The sequence below is a fragment of the Miniopterus schreibersii genome, assembly GCF_964146895.1.
Source record: "Miniopterus schreibersii genome assembly, chromosome: 2".
In the NCBI taxonomy this organism is placed as follows: Eukaryota; Metazoa; Chordata; class Mammalia; order Chiroptera; family Miniopteridae; genus Miniopterus; species Miniopterus schreibersii.
This window is the reverse complement of record NC_138102.1, coordinates 14,932,945-14,953,143: the sequence shown is the minus strand read 5'-3', so window position 1 is coordinate 14,953,143 and position 20,199 is coordinate 14,932,945. Positions and strand designations below refer to the sequence as shown.

Here is a 20,199-nt window from a genome sequence, read left to right as displayed (position 1 = left end):
TGGGGATCGAGCCCACAACCTCCGGCACATGTCCTGACCGGGAATCAAATCGTGATCATAGGTTGATGTTCAACCGCTGAGCCACACCAGCTGGGCTTAAGGGCAGTTTTGTAATTTCTGATCTTTTACCTGAGACAATTTGCATGATCTACAAAATCCTATGTTGAGCACCAGGAGTTGAAAATGAATAAATACCAGTTATCAAAACTAGGGTTTTATGTGATGCTTTCCTTTTTGAGATACTGTATAGAGTAGTATAGGTTTCTAAACTGAGTCATGAGTATTCTTACCAAAACCAATTCATTCAAATTTGGAGCAATCGGGCTAATTTGTACCTGTCAGTTTCAGAAATTTAAAAACAGTTTTTACTATCCACAATTAAAATTTCAAGAGGAAATATCTTAGTATTTAATAGTATTTGTCAATATCTATTGATTCAAAAGTTGAAAAGTATGTTCCATTAAATGTATGCCTTGTATTATTAAAAATACTGGGAATTACAGCAAAATCCCCATTATTTTTCCCATTTTGCAATTAGATAAATAGAATTATAATGAGCTCAATAATTAATAATTAGTAATATGCCAAAATAATTTCACAAATTCATAAATATATCAAAATCTCTTTTAGTTTCATTGTCCTCACAAACCCAGGAAAACCACTCAATTAATGGTAACTTCTCATTGTCATCAGACACCATTCTTTTTGACTTTGTATTCTACTGAATATATCTTTCCCTGACCATTTTTGTTTTGCTAAAAAGAAAATAAATACTTTTCTTGGAAACAAAATGAATTCAGTAGCTGCTAACATTTCACCTGAAATTTTAAACAGCTACAAATCCACCATAGGAAAAGACAAACACATTAACTTTAATATAGCTAGTACATAATAGAAATTAAAAGTTATTTTTGGGAAAGCTAATGTAAGTAGAAAAACTGATTAAAGTATTCTCACTGAAAGTCCTGTCATCAACATTTTTATTTCGTTTAGTATATGGCACAATATAAATACATAATAATATGCCCTTTCCTATCATGGGTAGTGGCCAATATTTTACATAACAAAAGAAAACTAAATCTGTAAATTATCAGAAAGGGAACAAGGATATAGGAAAACAATACATTTTATATAAATTATAGAGGACAGTTACAATGAAAATCTATCACTTCCCTTTCTAACACAGTTTTATAAAATAAAGTCAACTTGTATTATGCTGTGACCTGTTAAGGGCATAAACACTGTGGCCCTTTCAAAAGAAAGTGGTCAAAGGCAAAATGTTATCTTCATGTCACAGCTTGTTCTTAGTTCTTAACTGGAGTTGAGCTTCCTTTCACAGTCTTCTTTAAGTGGTGGTAGTTTGGCAAGATTTTCATCAGGAAATCCAGCTGTAGTGTCTGGGGCTGAAATGAAAAGATAATGACGAACTAACAGAAAGCAAAGTTAAGACTACAGGTAAAAATGATTATTGCTAGGCGATGGAATTACAGGTGATTATCACTGACTTATTACTGCTTACCCCCTTTAAAAAGTTTTTTGCAATGAACATATAATTAAGTTTGGTAATGAGAAAAGTAAAAATATTTTATATAGAAAATATATATATATGATTCAATTTTCAATGTTACTTCTATAGATTTCACCCTGGTCTCTAAAATGGTAAAAAGTTCCAATTACAGAAGACAATGAAGTAAAATACCAGAGTACACTGCTTTCCACAAGACCTACAGAAAACACATCTGCAATACTCATCTGATCTTCACTCTTCATACACTAGCTTTGCCCAAATTTCCCTCATTGTAAAACTCCCTAGGGGTACTCGTGAAAAATAAAAATGTTTTAGGCCACTGCCCTAGACACTCTAATTCATTAAGTCTGGTGAATTCCTTTTCAATGGGGACTTCTACATGATCTTTACGATTACTGAAATTTGGAAAACAGTACCGCATACCATTGTGTATTACATTTCAGATATTCTCGCTCAATTCTAATCTCCTTTCCCTAGCTCAAGCTTCATTTCTCCCTCTTTCATCATTTTGGCTGTTATGTAGAAAGACAGTGAAAAAATGCTGGATTGGTTTTTATTTCCTTTTTAGTCTACAGAAGCAATACTTGCTGATAATAATGATAGTAATAATAAAAGCCAAACAACATTACAGAAATAGAATAACCTGAAAGAACTGGAGTTTAAATTTCTGATAAAATATGGCTAAGAATCAGAGTCAAAGTGATAAATGTGTTGAAAAATATTTTCTTCTAGAGGAGCGGAAGGAGGCTGGGTAACTAAAGAAGTATATTGCGTGTGCCAATCAATGAGGCTCCAGATTTCAATCAGAATGTCTTCTGTCAAAAGGAAGTTCCAAGTGCCCTTTCTTATTCATCTACTGCTCAAATAAAGAAACTCCAAATACATACTCTTCATTACTCTTGGTCATGAGGAGGGGATCATTTCTCATAAACCAGGAGATGACTCAAACACACTTGCATATTTACAAGCTGTATTTATTTTCAACCTAACTATGTTAGTAAACTAGTCGATGGAACCTGGATGGCTGTCCAGTATAAATTTGGTAGGGTCACTCCTAACCCTTGAAGATTGACATTTTAGGAGGAATCAATACATTTTAAGATTTTGTGATGAATCTTCAGTGAAAATGCATAAGACCAGGAATAACATCTCTGAATTTTCTTTTCCCATAATCAATTTCTCATTGTCACATTTGTACACATTTTTTATATTAACTTAAAGTCTGAATAATTCTACTGCATATAAATCCTAGTTTTAGAAATGTTTCTGTGTTTCAATCATTTGCTTTTTAAATAGTGGACTTGCTGCCCCATTAAAATAATTATGTGGTATTTTGGGGAAATTAACAGCCCTAGAAAGAACCCTTTAAAGAGAAGTACTAGTACCTGTGGTCGCTCAGTCTGCACCCGACGAAGGCAGTCTACACCATAGATCACTGTATTCTCAGGGATGACTTCAAATGTATTTAGGTTGCAACAAGCCCCAATGATGCAACCACTTGTCAATATGACATTTCTGCCTACGTATGCTGCAGTAAAAACATAGGAAGAATTATAATTTAAGACATCAAATGATTAGAACACTATTTTTTCCTAAGATAATTTAGGTATAAAAATGCAAACTGGCTTTAAAAAATTAAAATACTTCATTGTATAGCATAGAGGCAGGTACCAGACTAGTATTCAAAACCAAGCTCTGCCTCTAATTAGTTGTGCGACCTTGGCCAGTCACTTTAAATTCTCTGAGCGAGTTTATCGATAAAAGGAAAGACCAACCTACTTCTCAGTTTGCTGTAAGAAATAAATGGGATAGTAAATGTATAATGCTGAGCACAGGTTTGACACATAGTAAGTATATAATAAATAGAAAATGACGATGACGGTAGTAATAATTGGTAATCCAAATTAAAATAAAACCATTAAGCAGATCCACAAAAAGTCTAATTTTATTATTTAAAAAGAGAATCATTTTCTTTCATGCCAATCAGAACCAAGAAAGATAAAGCATTATTCTAAAGAAGTCTCGTTCTGGATCTTTCTGGATCTCAGTGGGACAAGCTCTTGGAGCTGCTTTCCAGCAGTGGTGGTGACTTTATGTGACCCCCTGCCTGGCCCTATTTATGGTTAAGTAGCTTAGGTTTGGTCCTGATGGGCTAGGGTAGTAGACCTGAAGTTAAAGAAAGGCAATGGCTAGAAAAACTGATTTTTTTCTTTAATTCTACAATAACATTAATCAACTAAATTATCATTGACACTAGTATTTAGTAGAAATCTTTTCCAAACTTTCATTTGAACTTTCCATAAAGTTCAGTACTGATTTAAATATACGAACAGCTGAATTTTTAACTTAATGTATCAAACACATTACTCAATTGGGTTCTTTAAAGGCAAAGGATTGAATTAGTCTCACAGCTCTTTCAGTCCACTTCCAACCACACCTTCCTTCTATGCATACCACTTTGCCATAGTTTGTACAGGCACACCTCTAAAATATTGCAGGTTGGCTCCAGACTACCGCAATAAAGTGAATACTGCAATAAATCAAGTCACAGGCGATTTTTGGTTCTCCAGTACATATAAGAGTGATGCTTACACTAATTATACTGTAGTCTATTAAGTATGCAATAGCATTATGTCTAAAAAAACAATGTAGACACCTTAATTAAAAAAACTTCATTGCTAAAATTGCTATCATCTGAGCCTTCAGCGAGTTGTAATCTTTTCGTTGGTGGAGTCTTGCCTTGACGCTGATGAAAGCGCTGGAAAGCGCAATAAAATGAAGAGCAATAAAGCGAGGTGTGCCTGTACTCGGGCTGCATTCCAGATCCCACAAAGAGAAAGGAGTAACCACTTTTCACAATAAAAGTGCCAACATAGATTACCTTTTGATTCAATAACATTATTATCTCCCATTTTCATGGCTTGGGAATCTGTAAGCCAGAGTTAAGTAAACATTAAGTATGTTCCTCTTTCTTCCTACTAGCTCACTATGACCTTATCCTGCACTAGGGCAGAGCACAGAGGCGTGGGAAGGGCCATGCAAGCTCAGCCTGGCCAAAATTCCTTGCTCAGGGGAGTCTGAAAGTAGTTTTAATCTTTAAATATAAATATCTCTAAGTATAAATAAATGATTTCTATGTTTTTTAAAGAAATGAGGACCTTATACCCCAATTCTAAGAGTAACATATTTCCACAATTGTTTTTAAAAAGTTAAGACTATCACTCAATAACTTAATGATAACACTGCTGATGGTTTGACATATCTTTATATAATTATGTATATTTACTGGGAATCAAACTGTAAAATCAAACTGTATAAACTTTTGCAGCTCACTTTATTTTACACTTGTAAATTTACAAGCATTATTATATACCATTAAAATTGTTAAAAATGTAATTCTAAGTGACTGCTTAATGGTCATAATAGTACATTTTATGTCTTATTTAAATATTTTGCTATTGTTAAACATTTAGATTTTTTCCCTCCAAGTAGTTTCTGTTATAAAATAATGTTCTGCTGACACCATAAAAAATCTTCACTATCTTTTCAGAGAATGAAATCAGGCAGAAGAAGTGGTGATTTCTGGGGGGAAAAACAGAATGAAATGTTTTCATTCCCATCCACCAATTCCTTGCATCAGACAGCAGTCAACCCAAAACTGCACAGGAACCAAACGGACACAGCTGTCGTTCTCAAATCAGGACAGAAGCCAGGATTACTGTTTCTGTGTCTACTGTTACTTGATCATTGCTATCTATGAAGATGCTGTAGCGATAAGAACAAGATGGTACCTTCAAAATGCTGAGCTAAAGGTATATTTGTGTGTGTACACGTGTGTGCAAGCACATCTGAAAATGGCATTCCTCCTTTACTCTATGGGGTTATTTAGTAGGAGAGAGAGAATAATTTTTTTTGATACACTGCAGCTAAATCTTCTCAAAGAACTGGATGGCCTAACCCTAAAAATGTAAGAAATATACTCGTAATAAATATACTTGAAAGATAGATATATTATGTCAATTTCTACTAAGAGTCTTAGGTACTAAAAGACAGCTGAGAATGAGTCATCCTAAATTATGTAAAGGATACAACAGCCAACTTCAAACACATTATTGGTGCCAATGATCATAGGTTTGGGTTCTGGATCTTCAGTGTCCGGGGTGATGTTATCAGGGTGACTATAAAAAGAAGATAAAAATCATCGAGTCAACAATGCAATAAGCCATTCTCCTGTTTCAGAATTTGGGTTCATTCTCTCAATTTTACCTACATCAAGCTTAAAATGTGTAATTGTGTAAATAACTTCTTAATCCAAGTGAATTATTTATCCCTTATACTTGATTCAGAGCTAAGAACCACAATGAAATGTAAAGAAGCCACAGGTATATATAGAAAGACAGCCTTCCTTTTATTTTTTAAACTCAAAGCTCAGAGAGCCTTCTCCAGGACAAGGTAAAAAATATACTAGCTATAACTTTTAGCTTATTGAATTAGAATCAAAATCATGCCTAAGTTGAAAATTTTTCCATTCTTAATAATCACTCATAAACAGATATTCACAAAAAATAATTATTTTATGTTGTTAGGTAGGTAGTCGAAATATTTGGAACATAAACGTTTATGGCCTAAGCCCTGGCCAGGTGTCTGAGGGTTAGAGTATCGTCCGGATATGCCAAGGTTGTGGGTTCGGTCTCTGGTCCGGGCAAACAAAAAAAAGTTTGTGTTCTAAGAGTAGGAAGTCATTTTAAAATGGTGATTTATCTCTGACAGCTGAGTTACTGCAGAATATAGCTGTTGTTAATTGACTTACGATAAAGGTGCCAAAATATTATTTTTAAAAGAAATTGCTTAATATAGTAAGAAACTCCCAAATCCTAAGTAAGCTTTAAGACAAAAAAACAATCTCTTTATCAGTTAAATGTTTTCCCAAGGTCTTTGTTAAAAATTCCACACATTGTTGCTATAAATTAGGTATAAGCTTGAATTTCCTGCCAAGATGATATCTAGAAAGCTTTACAAATGCTTATGAAAATTTCATAGGTATTACACTCTAATTAACTAAGATCATGTACAAGTTCTAATATTTTATTACTATTTTTTAATCTTTAAAGTTTAAAAATTGCCTCTAGGACCCCAAATTTTTCCAATATAATTCTGGGTAATACCCCTACAAAGCATACGAAGATAACATTTCATCCAGAACCAAGAAATCCAACCAAAAGTCTGTCTTCAGGGTGGTAAGCACAGCACTTGGACATCGGAAGTACTCGGGAAATGTTTGCTTAAGGAATAGAGGAGGTAGTGGTATGTAAGGGGAAGATTATGAGACTGAGAGTCAGAGTCTAGTCGGCCACCAACCCACCAATGAGCTACCTCACCTTGGTCAACTCTCTTTACTCATTTAGTCTTTAGTTTCCTCACTTACTAATTACTTGTGTTGAAAAGATCCTTAATGCTTCCCTAGTTCTAAAACAGTGGGATTTCCAGATGTCAGTTATAAAAGGTTCCTACAGTTAGCCGAAATTAATAAAAACACTCTCTGTGGTACTAAGTTCAGAGTATCTGTAAAAGTCTTACTCACGCATTTATGATCAGCGCCTGTTCTTCTATTAGGTTACCTTCACCAATCACTATTGGTCCAGCCTCTGCAATGATTCGTGCTTTAGGGTGGATCACTGTCCTAGGTCCTGTTAAAAGTATGGTGAAAAGAAATTATTAGTGGAGCTTATGCTTCAAATAGGAGCATAGGAGGTGACTAAGGGGGTGAGGGGGGGAGGCTGTTGGAACATTTTCTAAAGTATGTGCCAGGCACCACACAAGGCAAATGTTATCTCCTCAGCTGTTATCAGTAGTTAGTGCCAAATCTCAAACCAAGGTGAGTGGAGACAGCACACGCTTTGGAGCCAGACAGCCCTAGCTTACCCTCTATTTCGAAGCCCCTGTTATCTCAGCGGTGAATGGAGGCGGTGATAATACCAGTCTTGCAGGGTTGTTGTAAGGATTAGATGAGATAATGTTTATAGACCCAGTATTCTGGCACATAGTTGGCAATAAAAGTTAATTCCCTTCCTTCCTTTCCTTCATAAAAGTGAACCACCTAACACTCTCTTATGCTGGTGTACTACAGGATTAGTCTTCTTATTAAATGATTAAGAGGGACTACGGGCAGGATGGGAGTCAGAAAATATGGAAACTAACCTTAGCTTTGCTACTTTGTCACTATCCCTATTACAAGTTTACCCATGGGGAAGAGGCAGAGCTTCTGTTGTCTGGTCTAGGATGTGATTTTTAACCAGGTCAAGGTTAAAGGGAGACAGTAGAAGGAGCCAAATGTGATGACTGGAGTCCTGAGACTCTGATATACAGGGAGACCTGAGGCAGTGCCTCCCATCTCAAATGGCAGGGCACAGGAAAGGGCTCTCACAGGTCCACTTCCCAACCAGGGTGGCAGAGGCACTGCACTGCCTAAGCCCTGATTCTGGAATGCTAAGACTTTCCCTCTCCTGGGTTTCATTTACCCACAGTCCTTGCATGCTGGTGACAATGAAACCACTGATGAGAAAACACAGCCTCATTTTAGCCTCTCCCTCTAACAACCACTCTACCCATCCCCAATTCCAAAGCTATTTTTATTGGTAAACCAGCAGTCAGGAAGGAAGTGACTCTGAGAGTGAGAGAGGGAGGCAGTGTTGACAGAAGGTGGGGAGGGAGTCAGGAAGACGACACTGACATGAAATTCAATTGTATAAACTGCTAATTATCTGCCTGTGGCAGGAAAGATTCAGTGCTGTATGTTGCGGGGAAACACATCCTATTTTTGCCCTTTGAGTTTGTCATCTTAAAAACTGGGAATACCTCACACACTCACAAGTGTATGAATAAGGAGGTGTTCCTGGTACCCAAAGAACTGGAAGGAACCTCAGCACAGCTTATTTTTTCCCTAACAATGAAGAGCTGGAAATTGATAATAGGGTGGGGCAGGGGGCTCCAACAGGATGCACAGAGGACACACAGTCTGGTAAGAAGTAACATGAGAGTGGCTTTGTTATTTCTGTCACCTTCTGGAACCCCAAATCCTCAGCTGCTAAAGTAAATTTCCCGGGCAAATTCGCCTATTCAGGATAGATTTCAGGATAGAAGAAGACATCTCTCAGATCCTTGGGAAGCTTCTCAACTTGACCATGATTGTGAACATGTGTGCCTTTTTTCTTGTTAAAAAATACACACTATTTGCCCGGCCAGGCGTGGCTCAGAGGTTGAGCATCGACTAGGATCCAGGAGATCTCGGATCCTCTCATGCTAATCCCATTCCCTAGAGGTAGCTTTCTTAAAAGTCTGAGGTACATTATTCCAGACTTAAGTACTACTGTATGTTAACTATAACTCATTAGACAGTTAAAAACAAATTCAACTGGAAGGAGGAAAAAATATGGATTACAAGCACATACATTTTTTTTTTTTTAAAAAACAAGGAATAGTACTTATTATTGTATAATTTGCTTTTTTCACCTAATAAGTCATGGTTAATTTCCCACCTAAGTACATCCAAGTAGATATTCTCTTCAATGGCCGAATAATATTTCATATGATATTAATATATCATAATTATTTAACAAATTCCTTAATAATGGGCATTTAGATGTTATCACTTTGCAGGGAGAAGTGCTCAACAATGCTGAAATAAACACTGGAGTCCTTTGAAATGAAGTGTTTCTTACAAGTGTTCCAGCCTTGTGAACCAACTTAAACGTAGTATGCGCAATCCCAGATTTACATCTTACTTCAAAATGTTTTATGATAAAGGGACACAATCTATTTTGAGTTCTTTGTAATGAAAGCCCCAGCCAGGACCCCACCCCTTGTCTAGAAAGTCTAGACTCTAGCCTCGATCACTTAAAGGCTATGTGCTTAATCTCTCAAAAGCCTGTTTTCTCATCTATAAAAAGATGAAATCTATAACCACATCGAGTTGAAGTGTGAATTATAGGAAGTAATGTTTGAAAGGGAGATTATGGGGTCTGGACAATGGTTCTTAAAAAACAGAGGTTCATCACTATCTGACACTAAGAGCTAACAAATCACTTTATCATAGTCAGGAAAATAACTCCTGGTCTGAGACACAGAAGAAAAGGGTCTTTCTACTCCCTTACTCAGGTCATTAGGGTAATATTTCCTTTTACCAGGAGAGAAATTTCTTCCCCTTATTTTAAGATAGTAAAAACATCAATACAGGTATCTTCCATACTAGCATTAAAAACTGTACAGGATGAAGAGATCATCACGGCTGTGATAAAAAGCAGGTCCTTTGCCACTGACAGATAAGTAGCCAGAGGCACTAGATATCCGGCTGGTCCTTAAGAGATAGCGTTGGACAACAAGCAGATTTGCACAAAGACACCTGAGAATGGACTAACAAGACAAACGTAGCACTGGGACCTGTATTTCTTTAAAAGTTGCTCTTTTCCTTTTCAATAATAATATAATACATGTTAATTACACAAAAAACCAAACAGATAAACACAAATTTTTAAAAATTAAACTAATCCCATTTCATGCCTTCTTATACAATATTTAAAAATAATGCCTGAGATATTTTAACCAGGTGTTTTCGTCTTACTATTTTTAATCATTATTAATAAGGTAGTGAGTAAATAACTGGAGAGCTCGTTTTAAATCTGAGGGCCTTGCCTGGGAGGCAGAGCTTTATCAACTTGGGCAAGATCTGTGCTTAAGACACTACCTCCACCTGGTGGCAGCACTGCCAAACTACTACAAGTCCTGGTGCTTCAGGGCAGAAAAAACAAAAGGTCAAGCTACAAATTTTGAGTTGTGAACAGTAATGTCATGAGAGACAATTAACTGAACAGTTCCCCTAAATCTCTTATAGGTCTTTTTTGGGAAGAGGCTAAAAAGGTTTGGATACATGTACTTCAGTAAATGTGACTGCTAAAATTTTAGATTGTTGAACTTTTTTTTTAACTGGCTGTATATATTTATTATTTTATTTGGGAAGAAAACCTAAATTATCTCTCTTGCTTGAAAAAAAGTCCAGATTTGCCCACGTACAACATAATTTGCATGGAGCACAAGCCCTGTCCCCCGCAAATATGCATGCGGTAGTGAGTACTCCTGGTGGCACTCACTGCCCCTGTGGTAAGTCTGTACCATCTGCATGGCATCTGTGCTCCGGAACTGACGTGCCAGTCTGTGTCTGTTCTAGTGCAGCTTGCCCACAGAGCAGCGCTCTTGCATTGACCGCGAAGTGCCAGTTGTGGAGAGGGATCACAAGCCCAAACATGGATTGACTGCTGTCCAATAAGTAAGACTGGGTTTCCTTCTCACTAGCCCCCACTTGTGGGCTGTTTCTATTTCAGCTGATAAACTGATACTAAATATGGTATCAATTACTGTAGTACATTCGGATCAGTGACATGTTGGATTGGCAAACTTCTTAAAGGAACCTTCTGACTCAGGTTGAATGATGCGTCCAATGCAATTTTGTCTCCGCACAGTTTTGCGCTGGAGGTTAGCACCATAGCCCTGTCCCAAGACCCGAGCAGTGACAGCATGCTGAAACATGGACAGTTTGCTCCACGCTTTTCTGCATGCAGGAAGCACTTTTACACTTTCACCTAGAATGGGTCTGAATTCAAACCAAGTTTAAGGGTCTTGAGGTTAAAATGCTTTAAAAATAAAATCTGTCACCATGGAAAGTCCCCCCCCCTCCCCCCCAAAGCTGTTGTGAACTTTCTTGGGGCTCTTTCTGGCAGGGTAGTTTGTATATTTTCTTACCACATGTGGTGAAACCCTATTTGGCTTATCTCCTTGTTTGGATAAATGTGTCTAGAGTTGGAGCTGTCTTACTGGCTGATGAAATATTTTTCTAAATGGTTGGCTGGGCTTGATGCAACATAGCCAGAAAGACATTCCTTGCATCAAATTTCCATTCTCCTCATTTGGTTAAGGGCATTTTTCCTCTCTATCTTTGCCACAGAAAGTAATCTCTGAGTTTGTTTCCATATGTCAATAAATAGTTGAAAAAGCCACAAGCTTTGTTTTGAAAATTAAAACGATTCCTTTGACCTGTAAGCTGACGTACCTGTAAGAACTGCTTTATAGTCTGGGAATTTCTCAAGTCAAAGCCACTGTTCTGCCTTATTGAAAAATATTTCCACAATAAAAGGGAAGCTTTTGATCTAAATTAAAAACTCGAATGAAGAGAAAGACAGAATTAAGTGGGACAAAGTGCCTCCATCACAGAGCTTTTCCACTGTGCCAAGTTCTGCCTTCACACTATGATGTCCCAACCAAGCCCAGTCCTGACATCAGGAAACAGCCTTTCACCCTATTATGGGGCTATAGGACTGTGCTTAATGGTACCTATCTGAAATGTTTTCAGCATTCAAAATAAAATTTACAGGAAATAACCCATGGCCCACGAATCAAGGCAGCCTAATTAAAAACAGGCTTGATATTATGAAACCTCAAATTATAATTAACAAGAGAGCTGTTATTTTTCCCAAGGTCTGTTTTTTAGCAGTCTCTAATGAAGGGGCTCCAGCAGAACCTCAAGTCACAGAGTTTCTGGTTAAGGAAAATACTTCAAAGCTTCAGACTAGTTTCTTTGTTTAACCAAATACCTCATTTTCTAGGAAAATAAAAGATAGGTTTTAGAGTTCTACTACACTGAAATGTAGCAAAGGAAAAAATTATTTTCTTCCCAAAATATTTCATAATGGTATAATATGGTAAGAGTATAACCAATTAGGGGATAAAAAGTTATATATAACATCCTGAAAAATCTATTAATTAAACTACACTAAAGTTTATTGCTACTTAACCCAGGAAACAGCTTATATTAAGTGCTCAAATCTCCATATCCATAGCATAACAGGAAAAAGACAAATTAATTCTTCTGGAAAATTAATAAAAAACAAAAACAATAAAAGCTATAAAGTGAAAAATAAGACTTGGCAGGGTGATTGAGTTTTAATTAGATAACTTATCTCTACTCTGTGCTTTAACTTTATCATTGTATCTCCCAGGAGCTTTCTAATCTGATGTATTATATCAGAAAAATGAATTAATAGTAGCCAAAGGATGCCCTGGCTAGCTAGCTCAGTTGGTTAGAGCGTCGTCCCGAATACACCAAAGTTATGGGTTTGATCTCTGGTAAGGGCACATACAAGAAGCAACCAATGGCTCCCGCCAGTTGGCTCAGTGGGTTGGAGAGTTGTCTCGTACACCAGAAGGCTGGGGTTTGAGTCCCAGTCAGGGCACATACCTAGGTTGTGGGTTTGAACCCTGGGTGGGGAAGGATGGGAGATAACCGATCGATGTTTCTCTCTCACATGAATGTTTCTCGCTTTCTCTCCTCCTTCCTCTCTCTAAAACTCAACTGAAAAACATACTCTTGGTTGAGGATTAAAAAATACTTTAAAAAAAGAAAAGACAAAGCAGTAACCAATGAATGCATAAGTAGAACAAGAAGTCAACGTTTCTCTCTCTCCCTCTCCACCTCTCTCTCTCAAATCAATAAAAAAAATAGTATATTTTGTACCAATATACAAAATATTTTATACCAAATATAACAATGATAGAAATGACTATCTAAATACCAATTCTGGAAAATTTCCATATTTATATATACAATTAAAGATAAGAAACACACATAATGAAAATGGGATAAAAATTGTGGAAGACAGGACAATGGGTAACTTTATCACTTCTGAATCTTTTCCTTAATTTTTAAGTTAAGATATTTCTGTAATGTATTTGAGCACAATTATTTTTAAAAAGTGGGTCAAAAATAAACATTGTTGTGTCCCTATGCTAGCATAGTGCGTGGCACATAGTAGGTATACGACAGATGTAAAATGAATGACTTATATTGCTTCATTAGTTTATCCGATAGAAGTTTAAATAGACTCCATCACATAAAAGACTCCATCACATTACATTCTTTTAGAAACACAAAACACTTATGGGAAAAAAATATATTGTTTTGTCAATAAAATAAGGACATCAGTGAAACAGACAAATATAATACCTAGTTACTGTAAAACACTGAAATGAAATCACATCAATTCTTGAGAAACAACACTAGTAAACTATTTCTTACCTATAGTTACATCACCCCTGATTTCACTTTCTACACACACAACTGCTCCAGGAGCAATCTTCACACTGTAGGAAGCAAAAAAGGTAACACTTAGCACAGGTAAAGTTTACAAATATTGTTATAGACACTATCCCGATACTTTCCCGGTGAAAAAAGGCTAAGAAAAAAAACTGATGGAAAAATGCAAAGTAATTTGTAAGATTTAATAGGTTTAATATGTAAGGTTTAACATATTATACACTTCTCAGCTGGCATACTATCCATTGGGCTAAAATCATATGTGATGCCTTATTATTACGATGCTTGAGGAAAAAAGAGGCTTTGGATCCTTTTCTTTTAACAACGGCATTGTTTCTAAATACCAGAAAGCTGGGAACATAGATATCAGATATCCATTAGTAGGGGGCTGGTTAATAAATTATGGTATACTATGGACTATCATACAGTCATGAAAAAGAAAGAATAATTCTTTATGTAAAAATTTGAAATGATCTCCAGTCTAAATAAGTCAAAAAAGCAAAGCCACAAAATGGACAGTTGCTATGTCACTATTTCTGTAAAGGGGGGGAGGGGCAATGTATAAATTATTTAATCAAGGTAATATTAATATAGAAATCAGTGTAATGAACAAATATTCCTATTTATTTGCTAACTATATATAAAACTGCTTATCAATTGTTATAAATTGTAGTGCAAACTGTTCAAAACAAATATTGATTTTCTGCTGTGATCTTTTGTTAGACACAGCTGAATCTAGCTAAGTGCTGCCCTAGCTGAGCCTTGTGCTGATATGAACTGCATCGAATGACTTTCCCATTACATTGATAGTCATTAAGTAAGTTGTTCTCACTGAGCAAAAAAAATGTTTCTTAGTTGCAATGATATTATTCATAGTATTAAATCTACTCTCAGCTTCTATGAAATAACAATACCATTTTAGATATTTTGACTTCAGAATTCTATTTGGATTTTTCAAAATTTCAATTTCTAGTTGTTCATTGTGAGTATATAGAAATACAATAATTTTGTACTGACCTTGTATCCTGTGACCTTGCTTTTTTTGTAGATTCTCTGAGGTTTTCCATGTAAAAATAAAATTCTGTTGTCTGTGAATAGGGACAATTTTAGCTCTTTTTCCAATCTGTATGCACATTCTTTTTCTTGCCTTACTGCTCTATCTAGGACTTCCAGTACAATATTAAATAGGCATGAGAACAGCCTTGCCTTGTTCTAGACCAACGAAAGCTATTAAACTGTCTTCTAAGCCATGAATTTTGCATTTTAAGTAAACTATTAAAACCTGGTATGTGAAACAATTGATGCTTTGTTGACTAAAATGTTACTGCCTTGGTTTATAAATTTTCTAAAAAGTCCTTTTCTCATTTCAGCAAGTGTTTTATAACCAGAAAGGGCAAGAAATCTAGAATGCAAGTGAATTACTTGTATCAATATAATTTTTTAAGTTCTATATCTATTAATGTATAAACATGCTTGTTTTTAACTTCCAGTAGATAGTATAATACAGGTGTCTTTTTGACACTTCTTTGATAAAAAAAAAAAAAAAATGTTATTGCAAATTTTTTCCAAATGTTTTACTGTGAAGCAGATTCATGTTTTTAATTTGTCCTCCTTGATGACTGCAAGTTTTCACTTTATCTAACATGAACTTACAGAGGACACACTTGCCATTCTAATGAAAGGTTTAAGTATTTATTTAGCATTCAAATTTCCTAACTTAAAAAAAAAGTATATATATATATAAAAGAGAGAAAGAGGGAGAGACGGAGGAAGGGGAGAGAGAACCATTGATTTATTGTTCATTGGTAGATTCTTACATGAGCCCCGACTGGGGATTAAAACCCCAACCTTGGCACATGGGGAATTTTAAAAATATTTGAGCACCATTTACAACTGATGCAAACAGTATAGCTGTCCTAGTGTGTAACTGCTGAATATTTGTATCTGTCTGAATATTTCCAAATTATCTCTGGAAGAATAGATAAGAAACTAATATTATTCACTGCCTTCAGAGAGAGAAGCTGGAAAGCAGGAACACAAAGGGAGACGGAAGATTTTTTTCATTAAATAGCATTTTTTAATCATTTTCATTCTGAATCACACAAATACATTCCCTATTCAGTAAATAAATGAAACAAAAAGATTGATAACATTTCCTTAAGACCAGGTGCCAAAGAGGTCTTGGATACATTTCCATAATCAGGGTGGACTTTTATCCCCCTTATCCCATCAAGTGTTTTACCCCTTCAATTTTATTTATTTTATCTAAAAAGCACTTTCTTGTAACTCTTAAGTATCATTTAATGAATTTTAGACTCCTTAGTTTCACATTAAGACCATTATTTCTGTTCTTTAAATCATTTCTGCCCTTGCTTCAGCAATAATCCTCTTTAACCAAGGACATTATTATTCATTAGTATCACTTTTTATTAATTTCAATCTTCAAATAAATGACCTGCTAACATAAATCTAACCCTATTATGCCATGTTCACAATGGCATTGGTTACAGTATTTCTAGACCACTGTTCAAAACTATTCTGTTATATTACACCCAGGATGCCTGATACTGGGCTAGCAGAAACATGACACAAGAAATGAAAGGATGTGTTATTAAGTAAATGTGAATAATTGGAATATTCAATAGGTTATATTCTGGCCCATTTTTTGTCTCATATTACTTTTTTGGGGTGATAAGGTGTTTTTCTACTTATGATAACTATCCAATAACGATGCACCTATAATTTAACTGAGATACTTGGACACTTCTGGTGGCACTGTCAGGACATCTCTTTGAAAATACTAGAACAATATGCATCAGGAATCATAAAAATATTCACATATTTGACCTACAAGGTAGAACAAAATGTAAAAAAAAACCCCAGAAAATAGGGGGAAAAGGGCAAGACAATTAGAGGACCAATACGTGAGGTTTTGAATTCAAATAAAAGAAATCTCAAAAGGAGAAAAGAGAAATAGTTGTGGAGAAAACTATTTTAAAAAATACAAGAAAATTTCCAAGGAATAAAAGTTTCCAACTCTGAAAGAGTTCAGTGAATGCAAAAGACCCATGTCAAGTAATATTATCTTAAAATTTATAAACACTATGGAAAAGATCCTTAAAGTTTCATATGTCTCCCTGCCCGCCCCTGCCAAAGTCACACATTGAAGGAAAAAAATAATCAGAATGGTATCAGATTCCTCAATAGTTAGTGCTGGAGGCTAGAAGCCCAGAAGATAATCCCTACAGAATTGTGAGGGAAAACTATGTTCAAACTAGAGCTATTTATCCAGCCAAACTAGCAAGCAAGGATGGAAGGAGAATAAAGACTTTCAGACTTGCAAGGACTTGAGAAAAAATGATCTCCCATGCACTCTTTATCAGGAAGCTGCTGAAAGATGTACCTAGCTAAATAAAAGTACACTGACAGACAAGACAGATTCTAGAAACAGGCTCCAGCAAGGGGGGACAGAGGGAAACATCAGGAAATAGCTGTGCATCAGTCGTAGTGAGCAAAGATGACAGAGGGCTTCAAGGGGAAGATCTCCATGGGAAACGAAAAAAGAAAGGAAGATTATGTGAGGAACATTTGAAAAAAATATATATTACTATACATTTGACATATCTGTTGGAAGATCTGAAAAACGTCAGCACGTAGAAAAGTAAGGAAATTTAAAAAATAAAGTTATTTCGTTAAATTTTAGATTAATTCAGTTTGAGGTGTTCATTAAAAATTCAGGAGAAAGACCCAGCAATCTGGAACTCACCAATCTGGAGTTCAAGACAGAGCCCTAGACCAGAGACATAGTGCTGAGTGTCAGCAGGGTACAAACTCTTTAACATGTCTCCCCATCATTCATATTCCAGAGTCCCCCCCAATATTTCAATATAAGTGCAAAATAACACCAAAAGTATTTTAAATTACACCAACTTCCCTACTGATATGAAAATCTAAAGACATACACAAATCATTCTTCCACAAATTTCAGTGAACAAAACTTCCTATCACAAAGTGTTTTTAAAGCTCTAAAATAGGTATATATCAAACAAAAAACTACATATCAGACTATGTATCAAACAAAAAACTAATAACCCCTGGGTCTAACTTTAAAAACTGTTTGTGAGATTAGACACAGCTGCACGTGTTTCCATCATTCTGACATGCACTAACTTTGTACAAGGCTCAAGTTAATGAAATTCAAAAAATGATCCATCTGGATTACTATGTGCTGCTTGATTGTGCTGAAATCACAGAAAATATATAACCTTTCTACTGAGTAGAAGAAAAACTTCAGTAACATGAATCAGAAAATAATCCTCTCATTTTAGAGAAGGGGACACTGAAGCCCAGAAACTAGAAATTTCTTGAAGCAAGGTTCACTGCTGGGGCATCATTATCCTAGCACCAACCATCCCTTCTCTGCTGAAAGCTTTCTTGTAACAACCCTGTCATTTTGGGTATTTTTCCTGTGAGAGCTTAAGGATGCGATCCTTGAATGTACCACCATTTGTATATAGTAACCCTTTAATGCCTTTCATTTAGAGTGGGTTTGTGTATTAAAATTATGTATTCGGTTAAGCCTTGGTCAAACAAATCAGGCTTTATAAATGCCTCGTTTTAGACCTTATCTCCCATTCCAACTTTCCATTCCCTCAGCCCACCTCTCACTACGGTTTTTTTATGAAAAGAGCATTATCTAACATTTGACTTGTCCTGGACAAGTGGAGAGAGGAGCGACCCCCAAGTGCCCCTCCGTCTTCCGTGTTATGCCTAAGGGAGGCGCCCCAGGTAGACTGTCACAATGGGCACACTTCTCTGAGGCAGGAATAATGAAATTCACCATTACGTCAATTAAAACATGGTCCAAACATCTCCGGGTAGACCCCCCGCACCTCTGAGTGGTGGGGCAGAGCGGGGAGCAGGCAGCTGGGAGGCGGCTTAGCCGAGATCTGCTAAAATAAGTCAACAACAAATACCTTCCGCTCCACCGTACAGTACTGAACACTGCACTGAATATTCACAGCAGGTCTGTTCCTCTGTAGCTTGCGAAAAAACATTAGTTACCTGCTTAGGTAGGACAACCTAAATGTTAATTTATGGCACCAGACACAATGTTTGTCAGTCTTCTTTTTCAAAAAGAGTCACAGAGGGTGCCTAACACCGCTGCTCTGGGAAATCGTTTCCCCTGAGCGTTTCTCTCAGCCGAGCCGCTCCTTCCCACCGACGACAGTTCCTCGCAACGGAGGCTGCGGGACAGGAGCCCCAGTTCCCGTCCCCACACGTTTACAAGGCGGGACCCGCCGGGCGGAACGTCTCGGTTCTAGCGCAGGCGCGGCCCCCTTTGTGACAAGTGACCGCGAATCCGTTTACACGAACACACACCGCCCGCGACAGGTGGGCCGGGCCGCGAAGCGCGGGCACCGAGGTGCGAGTCCGCGAGCACACACGGAGAGGGCAGCTACGGGCCGCCGAGAACGGCCGCCGCGAGCGCAGCGCACCGAGGGCGGCCCCGCGCCCCCTACAGCCCCCGCCCCCCCGCGACCCCTTCCGCGCAGGCGCGTCGACGAGGCACGGCGCGCGGGGCCGGGGCGGACGGACGGGCGGAACCCTCCCGACCCGGCTTCCGCGTCCCTTCCCAGGCCTCCCTGTCCCCACTCGGTCGCCTTCTCCCTCGGCGGGAGCCAGGCCTGGGCTTCAGGAACCATCCAGGCCGAGTGCCAGGGGTACGACCCCATCTCAGGCCCCACCACCGGCGACCAGGAACGGGTTCCACCTCTGCGCAGAGCGAGCACAGGCTGTTCTCAAACTGCAGACCCACCTCTTGGGAGTCTTCTCCGCCATGGTTTGGCCCGGGTCTCCAATCCGAGCCCAGATCGACACCGGCGCCTGAGTAACGACGATCTCTACAAGCGATTGGATAGCCTGGCAGGATTGGGAGGGGCGGGGCGGGGCCGGGGCGGGGCCTGCCCCCGGGAGGGGCGGGGCCTGCCCCCGGGAGGGGCGGGGCCTGCCCCCGGGAGGGGCGGGGCCTGCCCCCGGGAGGGGCGGGGCGGGCTCGGGCTCGCAGCTCCTCCTCCGCCTGAGCGAGCGGGCGAGTGCCGGGCGGAGGGGTGCGGCCAGCCGCTGATTGTAACGCAGTCCTAGGGTCGCTAGACTCGGATTTAAAAGTCGTTTAGTCCAGGCCAACACACATCATTATGACCTCATCGTACCCCACTGTTCATTTTCAGTCTTCTTTCCGGTCTCTCATTTAAGATTCTTACTGCTAGGCCCTTGGGCCTCTGTCCTGTTCAGCGAGTTTCTCTCTTCCTGGTCCAGCTGATGGATCCCATAAATTAAGGACCTCTACCTGCTGCTGGCTTTCTCGGGTTCATTCTTTGCTGAGCGTCACACCTGATTATTCAATTGGCTACTGCCTCAAAGTCTTATCAAACCTAAAAAGTCCAGACCGGAGCTTTCGATTTATGCCTGGCCCTCCAGCCAGTCGGTCCTTTGGTCTCCATCTCAGTAAAGGAATCCACCTTTCACCCAG

General features: G+C 38.1%; 1 protein-coding gene across 1 annotated transcript; it reads right to left on the bottom strand.

Annotated features, from left to right (window-relative positions):
* Window positions 1-957: 957 nt before the first annotated feature.
* DCTN6 (dynactin subunit 6) lies at window positions 958-19,576 on the bottom strand. Its single transcript, XM_081131040.1, has 7 exons — window positions 19,486-19,576; window positions 13,650-13,714; window positions 7,110-7,215; window positions 5,618-5,706; window positions 4,410-4,457; window positions 2,914-3,056; window positions 958-1,403 (listed from the first exon to the last, which is right to left on the bottom strand). Exons 1-7 carry the CDS (start codon window positions 19,506-19,508, stop codon window positions 1,305-1,307), a joined length of 573 nt encoding a protein of 190 aa, XP_080987166.1. The 5' UTR covers window positions 19,509-19,576; the 3' UTR covers window positions 958-1,304.
* Window positions 19,577-20,199: the final 623 nt, after the last annotated feature.